Source organism: Punica granatum, chromosome 1, assembly GCF_007655135.1.
Source record: "Punica granatum isolate Tunisia-2019 chromosome 1, ASM765513v2, whole genome shotgun sequence".
NCBI lineage: Eukaryota > Viridiplantae > Streptophyta > Magnoliopsida > Myrtales > Lythraceae > Punica > Punica granatum.
Window position 1 is genome coordinate 55,026,454 of NC_045127.1, and position 14,233 is coordinate 55,040,686.

The 14,233-nt window shown below is 44.1% G+C and overlaps 2 protein-coding genes across 2 annotated transcripts; one reads left to right on the forward strand and one right to left on the reverse strand.

Annotated features, from left to right (window-relative positions):
- Positions 1-4,391: 4,391 nt before the first annotated feature.
- LOC116207851 lies at positions 4,392-5,144 on the reverse strand. Its single transcript, XM_031540966.1, has one exon. It carries the CDS (start codon positions 5,142-5,144, stop codon positions 4,392-4,394), a length of 753 nt encoding a protein of 250 aa, XP_031396826.1.
- A 394-nt stretch (positions 5,145-5,538) lies between these two features.
- On the forward strand, positions 5,539-10,264 carry LOC116195257 (beta-xylosidase/alpha-L-arabinofuranosidase 2-like). The gene is made up of 7 exons (XM_031524296.1): positions 5,539-6,248; positions 6,815-7,102; positions 7,442-7,611; positions 7,727-7,824; positions 8,147-8,500; positions 8,660-9,076; positions 9,410-10,264. Exons 1-7 carry the CDS (start codon positions 5,742-5,744, stop codon positions 9,976-9,978), a joined length of 2,403 nt encoding a protein of 800 aa, XP_031380156.1. The 5' UTR covers positions 5,539-5,741; the 3' UTR covers positions 9,979-10,264.
- The last annotated feature ends 3,969 nt before the right edge of the window (positions 10,265-14,233 follow it).

Here is a 14,233-nt window from a genome sequence, read left to right on the forward strand (position 1 = left end):
CAATGTGGTGGTTGTATTTGTTTATGGATTGAAGCTTTTGTGGAACATCGAGAACAGAGATGCTGTTTGGTCGTGGGCCGGCGGATTGTCCAGAGCATTTTGGGCCTGCAAAGCCTTCTCCTTCTCGGGTTTACGCCCAAAGTGATGATGGTGCTGAAGTGCCCCACCCAGAATGATGCGAATAAGGCATCTTCTCCCTCTCAACCTCCAGGGAATTCAGGATCACTTCCATCCCCCTCACAGGCAGTTCAGGCGGAGAAGTCAGTTTCAGCTGCTGCTGTTACATTACATCCCCCTATCTCACCCAGTTAAAACGGAGAATTCTATATCAGCTGCTGTTTCGTCCCCATCTGATGCGGCAAAGATAGACGCGGCATTTGCTGCCATTGGTATGTTCCATATTTCTGTTGCAATGGGATCCATGAGTATTCATGTGAAGGGCTCCATACCTATAGAGCCAGTCGCATCTGATAGTCTGATTCGGTTATTAACAGTTTATTTCAATAACGTTAAAGAGATTTAGAATGTTTGGGAGAAATCCAACCTACTGTTCATAGGTTGTGTACTGATATTTATACAGCAATTGTGTACAAGATTCTGAATACAAGTATGGAAAGTGTGTCAAATTTATTATACACAATTAATGACTTGTTATCTACGACTATCCTTCCTTATACTCCCCCGCAAGCGCAACGGGGACGGAGCAACGTTGAGCTTGGACCTAAGTGCCGAGAAGCGAGAACTAGTAAGTCCCTTGGTAAGACCGTCAGCAAGTTGATCATCTGTGCTGATGAAGCGGATGAGCAGCTGCCTGTGAGTTACACGCTCGCGTACAAAATGATAATCAATTTCAATATGTTTTGTCCGAGCATGAAATACAGGATTTGCTGTGAGGTAGAGAGCCGAGATATTGTCACACCATAGAATTGGTGGACTAGATAAACGAACTCCCAATTCCAAAAGTAAGGATTGAATCCAGATAACTTCGGCAGTAGCATTAGCCAGACTCTTATACTCTGACTCGGTGCTGGAGCGGGCTACAGTTCGCTGCTTCTTGGAGCTCCAAGAAATCGGATTGGGACCAAGAAAAATAGCGAAACCACTGACAGAGCAACGATCATCGGGATTGCCAGCCCAATCTGCATCAGAGAAGCCATGCAGGGAAGATATGGGGCCCGGTTTAAAAAGAAGTCCATAAGTAATAGTACCCTTGAGATACCGAAGAATGCGCTTTACCGCCGCCCAGTGAACTGTAGTAGGTGTATGCATGAATTGACATACTTGGTTGACAGCAAATGCAATGTCTGGTCTCGTGAGAGTCAAATATTGAAGACTCCCAACAACACTCCGATATAGAGAAGGATCCTCAAAAGTGTCACCATCATGGAGAGAAAGACGAGCACCCAAGGCAACTGGCGAACTAATGGGCTTGCAATCCAGCATGGAACTCCGCAAAAGAATATCATGAATATATTTTGCTTGAGTGAGATGTAGCCCTGGCTTGTCAAACGTAGCCTCCATACCAAGAAAATAGTTGAGCGGTCCTAAGTCCTTCATCGCAAACTCCTGATGAAGAGCAGTCATTAGTGAATCAAAAGGAGCTCCCGGAGTTCCCGTGAGAATAATGTCGTCAACATACACAAGAATGAGAATAGTGTAAGTCCTGCTTCGTAAGATGAATAGGGACGAGTCTGCAATGGAGCCAATAAATCCCAAGCTTAGAAGAAAATTACTTAGATGTTGGAACCAAGCGCGGGGGGCTTGCTTGAGACCATAGAGAGAGCGTCTCAGGCGACAGACATGGTCCGAACGGAGAGGATCGACAAATCCAGGAGGCTGACTCATATAAACTTCCTCACTAAGATGACCATGGAGAAAAGCATTCTTCACATCCAGCTGTCTGATAGGCCACCGAAAAGAGACAGCTATAGAAAGAACAGCTCTAATGGTAACTGGCTTGATGACAGGGCTAAAGGTCTCTTCATAATCGATACCTTCCCGCTGATTAAAACCCTTGGTAACAAGACGAGCTTTATACCTATCAATGGTGCCATCAGCCTTCTGTTTGATCTTGTAAACCCATTTGCAGCCAATGATATTTCTCGAAGGAGAAGCAAGAACTAGGTCCCATGTATGATTATTAATAAGAGCTTGGAACTCCTCTTCCATAGCAGCTCTCCAATGTGGATCCTTTTGTGCTTTAGAGAAGGTACGGGGTTCCTGTAGATCAGCAGAAACAGAGAAGGCAGCTGGATGCCGAGATATGACAAAACGAGGAGCAGGAAGAGTCCCATCACGAGACCTAGTTACCATAGAATGAGTCCCATCACGAGACCTAGTTACCATAGAATGAGTCCTCTGAGGAGCAGGATTATTAGCCTGAGCAACCCGTGCAGAGTTCGTAGAATCATCAGACTGATTGATGACTCGAGAAGCCGGAGATGTAACACCACCATTATGTCCAGGAGAATCTGCAAGTTCAGGAGAGCCAGTATTTCTAGGAGGATCACCTTTATTATTAGTGGACATTGGTACGGGAAACACTGGAAGAAGGATGTCAAATAAAGATGTGTCTGTAGAAGAGGTATTATTTGGGGATAATAATGGCGTACCTGGAGCATGTACGGGTGAAAGAGGAGTCTGTCTGCAACCCGCCGGGACAGATGACCCAGAACGATATGGGAAGGACTGCTCATCAAAAATCACTTGGGAGGATATAAACATACGACCAGATACTGGATCTAGACATTGATATCCCTGATAATGAGTGGGATAACCAAGGAAAACACAAGGGACAGACCGATGCTCTAATTTATGACGAGTATAGGGACGTAGGTAGTGAAAGCAAAGACACCTGAAAACCTTTAAGGTAGAGTAATTTGGAGGTCGTGCATAGACAAGCTCAAATGGAGACTTAAACTTAAGTGATTTAACAGGAAGACGATTAATGAGGTAAACTGCAGTTTCAAAGGCATAATTCCAGAATTTTGGAGGTAAAGAGGCATGGAAGAGCAAGGTAAGTCCCATTTCAACAATGTGTCGATGCTTACGTTCTGCAGAGCCATTTTGCTGAGGGACGTGGGGGCACGAGATAAGATGGAATATGCCATTGTTCTGAAGTTCAGCTTGAAAGGCGTGAGAGAGAAATTCCTTAGCTCCATCAGACTGTAGGAATTTGATTTTGCGACCAAATAGATTTTCGACTTGTAAGCGAAAAGTATGAAAGATAGACAGGGCTTCGGAGCGGGATTTCATCATATAGAGCCATGAGAATTTGCTGTAGTCATCAAGAAAGTGAATATAATATTGATATCCAGTATGAGAAGTAATAGGTGCAGGCCCCCAGATATCAATATGAATGAGTTCAAGAAAGACATTGCTTTTATTATGAGTAAGTGGAAAAGAGCGGTTCACAATTTTCCCTTGTTGACAAGCGAAACATATATGACCACTGTCATCATTATTCAATGAAACAGACGCAGGTAAAGCACGACGAACAATAGGAAAAGAAGGATGTCCAAGACGTTGATGCCACAATGTAGCAAACTTGGAGGTAGTAAGGAGAGCATGTGGAACACGGGTACATCTGTCTTCCGGTTGGAAACAGTACATGCCATCTTTAACTGGTCCCCGCATTAGCTCCCGGTGCGTGTGAAGGTCCTTTACAACAAAGAAATCAGGATGAAGTTCAAAGAAGCAAGTATTGTCTCGAGTGAATTTAGAAATGGAGAGTAAATTTTTAGAAATTTTAGGACAGTGAAGAATATTTTTCATGTGTAGATGACGAATATAGGATGGAAAATAAGAAGAACCCGTGGTTACTACGGGTATAGATTTACCATCTCCTAAGAACAGCTGGCTCGATGTTGGATAATCATCCTGAACATGCAAATTTGCCAGGTCAGTGCTGATATGATGAGTGGCTCCTGAGTCAACATACCAGTTAAGATCATGGATCCCTGCAGAAGAGGCTTGGGCAAAATGAGCCTGCCCATCACGAGTCTGACAAAAAAGAGCAGAATGTCCAACACGGTTACAAATCTGACAAATCAGATTATTAATAGGAGCAGCTGAAGGCCCGGTGCCATATGGAGGCCCATGAAGAGATGGGCCGGGTTGGATGTTCTGCCCAATAACCGGTGGGCTGGAGAGATACGAATATTGGGCCGGGTTGCGAGCCGGGTTATGAAATTGACCCGATTGCCAGGTCTGACTCGATTGCCATCCGCGTTCTCCTCCTCCTCCATTTCCTGCAAAATTAGGGTTTCCGCCTCCCTTATTCTTCCCTTTTCCTCCATTGTTCTTGTTCTTTCACCCTTGAAATTACCACGTCCCTTTCCTCCATTTCCGTCGGAGTAATGCATTTCAACAGGCGGTGGTCCGAGAAGTCCTTAGGTCAGTGCCATGACCGATTGTGTCACGGTGGAGGCAGAAAGGCGTCGAGACTCATTATGAAGGAGGAGATTGGTAAGTTCATTGGTTGTCATGGCAGTGAGAGACGGAGAGAGTGCGAGAACTAGCGGTTCCAAGTCTAACCCGAGACCTGTTACAATGGCTCGATTAATTTGCTCAGATGATTTTGGTTTTCCGATCTGAGCAAATCTTGTTGCTAATTGTCGCACTGAATTGATGTATTTCAGTACTGTCTTGCCTTCTTTTCGCAGATTGCGCCATTGCTGTTCAAGAAAATCAATCTGAGCTGCTGTCTGTGCAAGAAACATAGTCTCGAGTGCGGTCCATGCTTCACGGGAAGTCTTCAGACCGACGATATTGCAGCCAATCTCTTCTGTCAGAGCAAGTATAATACAGGTAAGAGCAAATTTGTCTCTCATTACCCACTGCCTGAAAGCTGGATTGGGAACAATGATACCATCCCTTGAAATTGTTTTCTCTGGAGCTGGAATATCCCCTTCGACATAGCCAAGTAGATCGTAAGTTTCCAGTAGTGCACTCATAATGCCCTGCCAGAAAAAATAATTATTGCCATTTAGCTTAACCGGTATGGTGGGGACTGTTGCAGGTAGAGGTAGGAGCTGATTGGGATTGATTATTTCGGTGGAAACTGTTGCAGGTAAAGAGTGAGGTTGACTGGAATTGATTGTTCCAGAGGTAGAATTGGTTAAGGCAGAGATTGAATCAGCCATTGAAAACGATGGACTGTGATTGAGAATTGAAAGAAAGAAGATTGAAGGATGAGAAAGAAGAAAATTGATAATGCCCGATCTAGGGCTCTGATACCATAAAGAGATTTAGAATGTTTGGGAGAAATCCAACCTACTGTTCATAGGTTGTGTACTGATATTTATACAGTAATTGTGTACAAGATTCTGAATACAAGTATGGAAAGTGTATCAAATTTATTATACACAATTAATGACTTGTTATCTACGACTATCCTTCCTTATAATCGTTACAATCGTATATACAATACCGAGTCAGTCTGGCCACTATCTAATCTCGGATAAGAGACTCATTGAGACTAGTTTCCCTTCCCTTAGCTGTCCTCAGATCTTATCTGAATACCATGTTGATCTTTGAAATAAAAGATTGTACGGTCGTCCACAAGACAAGCTTCTGCTTCTGCCTATTATGAAGCCGATTCATCAGCCGCCCTTTCTTCCCACTTTACAACCCAAATTCCCTCTCAGTTTAAATATCCAGAAAACAGACAAGATCGGAAACCCATTCATCCGTCCCTTTTCTTTTCTTTCCTTTCGTTCTTCCGGAGGTTGTTTGATCCAATGACCATGAGAAACAGGAGACTCTGTTTCTGTTTCAACTCATCTGTTTCGCTCTGTTTGGCCCTCTGCCTCGGCTCCGTTTGGTTGGACTTGGCCCCTCTGTCTCGGGTCTCAGCCCAGACGGACTTGGACCCTGTGCCTCGGGTCTCGGCCCAGACGCCCGCCTTCGCCTGCGATGTCGAGTCGAACCCGACCTTGATGGGTTTCCCATTCTGCAATGCCAGCCTCGGGGTTCAGGATAGGGTCGCGGACTTGGTCAAGAGGCTCACCCTGCGGGAGAAGATCGGTTTCATGGGGAACGATTCTGTACCCGTGAGCAGACTCGGGATACCCAGGTACGTGTGGTGGAACGAGGCTCTACATGGAATCACCAAGACTGGCCCCGGTGGCCCCCAAGGTGCCGGAACCACCCGGTTCACCAGCATAGTGCCGGCAGCAACCAGCTTCCCTCAGGTTATCCTCACCGCAGCTTCGTTCAATACCACACTGTTCAAAACCATCGGAAAGGTACGTACCAGCCCAGCATACTCTTCTCTCCCTCTCATCTGTTGCTCTTTTTTTGCCGCGTCGAACGTCACTTCTGTTATAACAATGAGTTGTTATAAATCCATATCTTTTGGTTAACTTCCCTTGCCCGATCACAAACCACTCTCACTCTACAAAAATGCATGATGTTGGTGTGAAAATCATCTTTCTGGAATCCTTATTGGACCGGGATCGGTTTCATCCTCCTAGTTAATGTCAAGACTTTCACACCAAATTCAGCCATGACCAGCTGTAAAGATGCCAACTAAAATCTTACCATAAACTCCTAAAGCCGAAATCTTCTGTGCCATCCCTTCCCTAACTTAACTTCCACCAAGAAAAAACGTGGACGATTTCTTGCTGGGCCTTGGAGTTAGCTGCTAGAAAGCATTTATTCTTCACAGAAATGTTCAGACATCAAATCTTCCCGAGAAACGGAGAATCTGAACTCCAAAGATAAAGAAAGCACAGCTCGCAGGCTGTTAAGATGGATGGCCTAAGATTGTTACTGGGATTGTGGAACTTGACTTTCAATGTTTCTGCCCCAGGTGGTTTCAACCGAAGCGCGAGCAATGCACAATGTGGGGGTGGCCGGCCTCACGTTTTGGGCCCCAAACGTTAACATATTCCGGGACCCAAGATGGGGAAGAGGGCAAGAGACTCCCGGGGAGGACCCGTTGCTCAGCAGCAAGTACGGGGCTGGTTACGTGAGAGGCCTGCAGCAGAGAGATGACGGTGATCCGGACAGGCTCAAGGTCGCTGCCTGCTGCAAGCATTACACGGCATACGACTTGGAAGACTGGAAGGGAGTTGACCGATTCCACTTCAATGCCATTGTAACTTATGATCTATCATCCTTCTGAAAATTATGCACGTATTTACGCGAGTTCTAGGCATTGCATGATAATATCCCATTTAGGTCGTTTCGAAAGTTGATGCTCGCGGAACAAACGACACCCTATAAGTGGGTGGGTCTCTGCCACTAGCTAATCAGATTGAATTGGAACGTCGGAACTGTCATGCATGTAGATTATTCATGTGAGAAGTGATGAAAATTATGATATCTTGCATGATGATGCTTCCCGACACATTCGGATTTTCGTATTCTCTTGGACTAATTTCTTGTGCACCTTCAGCCGCATGATTGTGTTGTTGTACTTGTGATGCGAGTGTAGGTGACTCAACAAGACATGGAGGATACGTTCCAACCATCTCTGAAGAGCTGCGTTGTTGATGGGAATGCCGCTGGACTTATGTGTTCGTACAACCAAGTTAATGGCAAGCCTGCCTGCGCAGACCCAGACCTTCTTGACAGAGTTGTTCGGGGCCAATGGAAACTGAACGGGTATGTGTGCGTGTGCCTATACATCTGCACATCTGATAATCCTATACACGTTCATTTTCCAATCGGCAGTTGGGTTTCGCTCATATGAGTTAATTACTTGCACGCTGCTTTGTAGCTACATCGTTACCGACTGCGATGCGGTGGACGTGTTATTCAGCAACCAGCACTACACCAAGACAGCAGCAGAGGCTGCTGCTGCATCCATTCGGGCTGGTGAGATTGGTATTTTTTGTTAGTGTTAGATTATTAAATGTAATGGAACCATTCTATAACGCTGACAACTTAGTATTACCGTCAAGTAACAATTGCATGCAGGATGCAATTAGGCAACTCCACCTTACAAGAGTGGATTCATTACACCTAATTAACTGTAACTAATCAGATTTTTATCGAACATGACATAATAATAAGCCTTAAATCATGTTAAGAGGCACATTAAAATGGGGGGCCAAAGTGAAAGGATTTTCAAAGTATTGTGGAGCAAATTCGGATGGCTTTCAAAACGCGAGGAGTCAATGGATTTGCTGCTCTGCAGGGGTTGACGTGGACTGCGGACCATTCCTAGGCCGGCACACTCAGGATGCTGTGACCGCCGGCCTCCTGGACGAGGCTACCATCGACAAGGCCGTCTCGAACAACTTCGCCACTCTGATGCGGCTTGGCTTCTTCGACGGCCACCCGAGGAAGCATCCGCTCTACGGCAAGCTTGGCCCCGCGGATGTGTGCAAGCCCGAGAACCAGGAGTTTGCCATTGAGGCTGCAAGGCAGAGCATTGTGCTGCTCAAGAACGCCGAAGGCACCCTGCCTCTCGCCTTGTCGTCGATCAAATCCCTGGCGGTGATCGGGCCTAACGCTAACGCCACCAAGAGCATGCTCGGGAACTATGCAGGTAAACTACTCGAGCAGAGGCCAGCTTGGAATTGATATAGAAAAAAGTTTTTGATTTTTTGGAAACGGAAAACAGTTTCCATATATATATATATATTTATTTTTTATTTTTTTTTCAAACAAGGAGTGAGGTGAAATCTGTGCCGTTTGAAATTTGCAGGCATTCCGTGCAAGTACGTTACTCCCCTTCAGGGCCTGAATGCGTATGCCCCCACCACCTATGCTCCGGGTTGTCTTAACAACGCGTCCTGCACCACGGTTCAGCTCGATGACGCAAAGAAACTTGCGGCCTCAGCTGATGCCACGGTGCTCGTAATGGGCGTTGAAGGTAAAAAAATCGAAGGTGAAGGTCGGGACAGGGTCGGCCTCCTTCTCCCGGGGAAGCAGGCCCTCCTGGTATCAGAGGTCGCGAATGCGTCCAAAGGACCAGTGATCCTCGTGATCATGTCCGGAGGGGGAGTGGACATTCAGTTCGCGAAGGATAACGATAAGATCAAGGGCATTTTGTGGGTGGGTTACCCTGGCGGAGCCGGAGGAGCTGCGATGGCCGACATAATTTTCGGGGCCTACAATCCTAGTGAGTTTGTTCTCTATTCAAATTAATGACATTCTCCAGAGAGCTGGCTTATCCTTTTCTCCCCAGCTTGTCACTTGGGCAGAGTGAGACCGATCTCGAATTCTAGTCAAGTTTGGGTTAGACCCAGTAGACAGTCATCAAAGGAAGTGGAGCCCGAGCTCCGGGTCGAGCTTCAGTCTTTTGAGTGTGACTTGATGCGAAACTCTCGAGTATGGAAATACTTGATCCTGGAGCTTGAGCTTGGCAATCCTCATCTGAGCATTGCCGATTCTTGCACTTCGTTTCTCGACTCGTATATCCTCACATTTCTGACCCTGCAATTTATTTCGTCAGGTGGAAGACTCCCAATCACATGGTACCCGCAATCATACGTGGAAAAGGTCCCCATGACAAACATGAACATGAGGCCTGACCCGGCCACGGGCTACCCAGGGCGGACGTATCGGTTCTACAGCGGCGATACGGTCTATTCATTTGGTGATGGACTGAGCTACTCGAAGTTCACTTACCACCTGGACAAGGCACCGAAGCTGGTGTCTGTCCCGTCAAATCGCACTTGCAAATCATCGGACAAAGGCAAGTCCGTATATGCCGACAAACAGACATGCCGAAACCTAGGATTCGACATCCACTTGCGTGTCAAGAACTTGGGCGAGATGAGCGGGCACCACTCGGTGCTCTTGTTCAGCAGCCCGCCCTCGGTCCACGGGTCGCCTAGGAAACAGCTGCTGGGCTTCAAGAAGATCTTTGTCAGGGCCCACGGCGAGACCCCGGTGAGGTTCAGGGTGGACGTGTGCAAGGACCTCAGCGTGGTCGATGAATTTGGGATCCGGATGATCGCCCTAGGGAAGTACGTGCTTCGCGTAGGGGACTTGAAATATTCGTTGAGCGTGGGGGTTTGATTTTGTATATCTCATTTATTGTTCAAATTTTTTGGGCTTGACCTTTCCTCTACAGCCCCTATTTGGATTGGGGGTAAAGGGAGGGGAGGGGAGGGGAGGGGAGGGGAAGGGGAGGGGAAAAATCCCCCCCGTTTGGTTTTGTAATTTTAATGGAGGGGAAAGAAAATGAGGGAGAATTATTAACCTCGATTCCCCTTCAAACCCCAATTTTTTTTTCAACCCCGATATGCGGTTGAATGGAGGTGAAAAGAATAATTAAAAGTTCATCCATTAAAATTTTTCCAAATATGACTAATTTTTCCCTTCCCTCCCTCCCTCCCTCCATCTCCCCTTGTTTGATTATATTTATATCCGAACGAGATTGATTTTTACTCCCCTTTTCCCTCCACTCCCTTCCCTCCCCTTCCCTTTCCTTCCATAATGAATCATATCTAATCCCAAAGACGAGATATTTTTTAGAGCGCTTCGAAGAAGTTTGTATGGAAAACTTGCAAAAAAGTTCTCAGCCCTTGTTGTTACCCGAAACGATTCTGAGATAAAAGTTTTGAATCCGAATGATGTTCCCTACTTTCAGTGACATGTCCAGAGTTGAATGCTGAGCTTAGCTCCAAATTAAATCGAAAAAAGTCTGATCATTTGATGAAAGTTCTTGTTTGGAGTTGGGATCAGTAGTTTCAATAACGAAAAAGTATGAATGGAGAAAAAGAAACCTTGGTCCATTCACGTGAGCCTCGGTGATGGCGGGGTCCAATGAGGATATTATATTAGGTGCAATAGTTTTCGACGAGGCTTCCCTGTGTCATTTGACTCTCTAAGGTCCTTGTCGCGGTTCCTTGCGATTCGAACGGCTACATGCCATATGCCGGATTTCAGACAAGAACTCCTCTTGACACAGTTCTGCAGCTGCAAAATCCTTCCCGATTCAGCCACAGTAGGACCCGGCTTCTCCACTCTTCGGGTCAAGAGCTCACACAGGTCCTGCTTGTGGCCTCCACTGGTCACTAGAATTAATCCTTTAACAGCAGAAGAGCTTAATTCAGACGGCCATTGCAGACTGCCGGGAAGAGTTCCTAGATGTTCTCGAACAGAAATGAACAAGGAAACCGAGGATCAATGGCTTAGGATAATCATAGGGATGTCATACTTAACCGACCATCTTCGTATACTCTCCGAGCTTAAGTACGATGGACCTTTTGTCGCTGAGGAAACAGAAATGAAAAGAGCCAAGTTAATCAAGCGTATTTGACTGTTTAAGGAGTGGAAGAACATGGTATGGGACCCTGACGTCAATGATTGATTAAGGGGAAGACCTTGACATCAATGATAGCCCAATCTTCGCGCCAACACAAACAACCTATTGGGCTGGTCCGCTCCCTTTTCCATATCCAGAACAAATCTTCGTTTCCGGGAACTTCCACTGAAACCGAGTAATGAAAATCAATGAAGAATCATTGGCCTGCTCAAAGAAGCTCATGTTCTGAAATGAGTCTCCGCATTACCGTAGTTTTCTGGGATTAACCCCTTCAATTCCCTCCGAAACATCTCCAAGTTCTGTTCTTCTGCTTCTCTTTCGATAAAGACGATGCCAAGGGGCTTTCTTGTTCTTCTTTGGTTGCTTGCTCTGCTACGTTCTGCGCTCGGAGTTGCTGGTAATTCTGAAGGTGTGAGTTCTGTCTGTTTCTTGCTGTCTTCACTTGAATTTGTTCCTCTCTCGATTCAAGAAGTTTCCACTGCACGGCCTTGAAATGCCACTTTTGCTAGTTCGATATTCTCGACACACCAGGTCATGTGTACCAGCCTAACAAAAAGCTGCTCATTACTAACAAATGAGAATAATAAAACCTTGCAGCCGAGGGAGCTGAAGCGGAAGAAGTCGGGGATGTTGTATTTTTATTTTTATTTTGCTGAATAAGATATTTCATTAATAATAAGTAGTAGCTTCTACATTTGCAACTGGATGTCGAGGATGTTGTATAAATTGAGTATTATTCAATGATTGATTCCATTCATTACATATTGCCGTTGGAGTCTTTCGTTGGTTACAAAAACAATTCTTGGTTAATTGGCCTTGGCTTTAATTTTATTGATTTTTCAAGTTAAATGCCAAGTCAATGCCCGTAATTCATGCAATTAAGTATATCATTGAATTAATTCATTTCTTGTCCGTTGGAGCACTTTCAATTTGGTACCCATTTCTTTATAAATAAAGCGCTGCGAAGCTTTTCAACTATGTATGAGAGTGTTGAGCCTTTGAGTATTCTATTTGATATAATCTTTCTAAGGTCGGGTTCGTAGTTGGAGGAACGATCTTTGATTTGCAGTCAAGTTGTTCTAAAACTCAAAAGTTGTTCTCGTGGGATTAGTTTTTTTCCGTTGAAACCACCTGGAAGTAGTGGCCGGGAAATAACTATCCTTGAGAAAGCTTTTTGGAAGTGTCTTACCCCTAATTTTATTTTCCATTCCAATTTCTCTCCACAATTTCTTATCTTGACCATTATCCCGCAATAGAGGACCACAGACCTCGCAGTCGCAGGTATTGGGTGACTCCCTTTCCAGGCCTCGGCTGCGGCCGCTCGTTGAAGAACACGACCATTTTGCTATTTATAATGTAGGTCTGGACTCCACTTATGTCCAGCACTTTCTGTATCTCTGACACCCTTATCACATCGTGGTACGACCACCGCCTTATCTGTAACAACAATATAATCGGCCCTCGATGAGAACATTGTAAGAACAAAAAAATAGCTTCCAGATGCAGTCAAGCCGAGAAAGGATTGCGGGGATGCCGGAAAAGTTTGAACTTTTTGAGCAACAACTGGATGGGACAGAGGGTGGTTTTCCTTTTAGTTATGATATGATCATTGCTCAATGCCATTCGATCAGGAGAGAATCAAATTCAAAGTGATAATAAGCAGTTAAAGAGACAATATAGAGAGAGAGAGAGAGAGATGGAAGGGCAAACCAAATCGGGAAAACAACTTTCTATCGGTAAAAGCGATTCTGTAAAAAGGGATCAATTCATTGCCAACATAATAGTCTCTGCGAGGGCTTCTGGTTCTGGAGAAAGAAAAAGTCCTCTATGCGACCGTGATACTATGTATCAATATCACAAATTAATAAGGATTTGACATTTTAGTTTTTAATATATAAATAAAAATAGAAAAAATTTATTGTTAACAAAAATAATTTATTGTTGACAAAAATAATATTTTTTATATATCTCGTGACATAATCATACGTGATATCACGTTAGATGAACAAAGAAGGAAAGTGTACACGTAGCTTTTGTCTTACTCCTCCATGGAATGAAATGGGTCGTGCATATATAAAATATAATGCTAGCAAGTAGTTGTATCTAGTGCAAACTCAACATCTATCCCGAGAATATACATGCCAAGATGAATACATAGATGCATATATAAGAATATTCAAAAGGTATATACTATGTAGTATATTATATTTAGATAGCTAGGAAATTCCAGTGTAGGTATGGTACCTAAAATAAAAATAACTAATATACAATTGTGCTGTGTTATCTATCCAAGTTTTACTGATACAAGCAATTAAGCAATTGAATTCGCTTGTCCATATGTCACCAAAACGGATCGTATGTATATATGCCCCGTACATAGGTATGTATACATACCCACGTTAAATGCGAATGTCCATTATTTGTCTTGTTCCATACACACGTCTCTTTGATAATTAAGCACCGTTCCTAACAGGCAACTTGGATCTTAATTAATTAATTATGATAGCAATTTCACAACCAGATGATTAATTGATTGAATTTTCCGTTCTCAAATGGCTCCTTCTCATAATGAGAATGTATTTGACCGTTAAAACGTCCTTCTAACATGACACATTGTTATGAGACACCATTTAGTATTTTAATTCAATTATTTAGTATTTTTATCGACGATTTAGTATTCTAATTAAAGTATTTAGTACTGAACCAAAATGCTAGACATTTGAATTAAAATACCATATACTTGAAAAAAAAATACTAAACATTTGAACTAAAATGTTAAACGGTGTCAAGTTTCTCTTCCCTATATCATATCAGTGAGTATATATTGCATGTACATATAGACTCTTTTTTGTAGATATATATGTACGTAAAGTCTATGGATTTTTTTTTTTTCAGCATGAACCATGGTATTCGAAAGCCCAATTGAAATCCGACTAATTTAGTCAAGCTGGATTAGCCCACTAATTGGTAAAATTCTCAAAGCATAAATTTTTTGCATTTCAC

Excerpts from the sequence above, each read along its gene's own strand:
- LOC116207851 (XM_031540966.1), bottom strand. The coding sequence starts at position 5,144 with ATGGCTGATTCAATCTCTGCCTTAACCAATTCTACCTCTGGAACAATC.
- LOC116195257 (XM_031524296.1), top strand. The coding sequence starts at position 5,742 with ATGACCATGAGAAACAGGAGACTCTGTTTCTGTTTCAACTCATCTGTT. Across the intron at positions 6,249-6,814 it reads TGTTCAAAACCATCGGAAAG|GTGGTTTCAACCGAAGCGCG; the intron begins GTACGTACCAGC and ends TTTCTGCCCCAG. Across the intron at positions 9,077-9,409 it reads TTTCGGGGCCTACAATCCTA|GTGGAAGACTCCCAATCACA; the intron begins GTGAGTTTGTTC and ends TTATTTCGTCAG.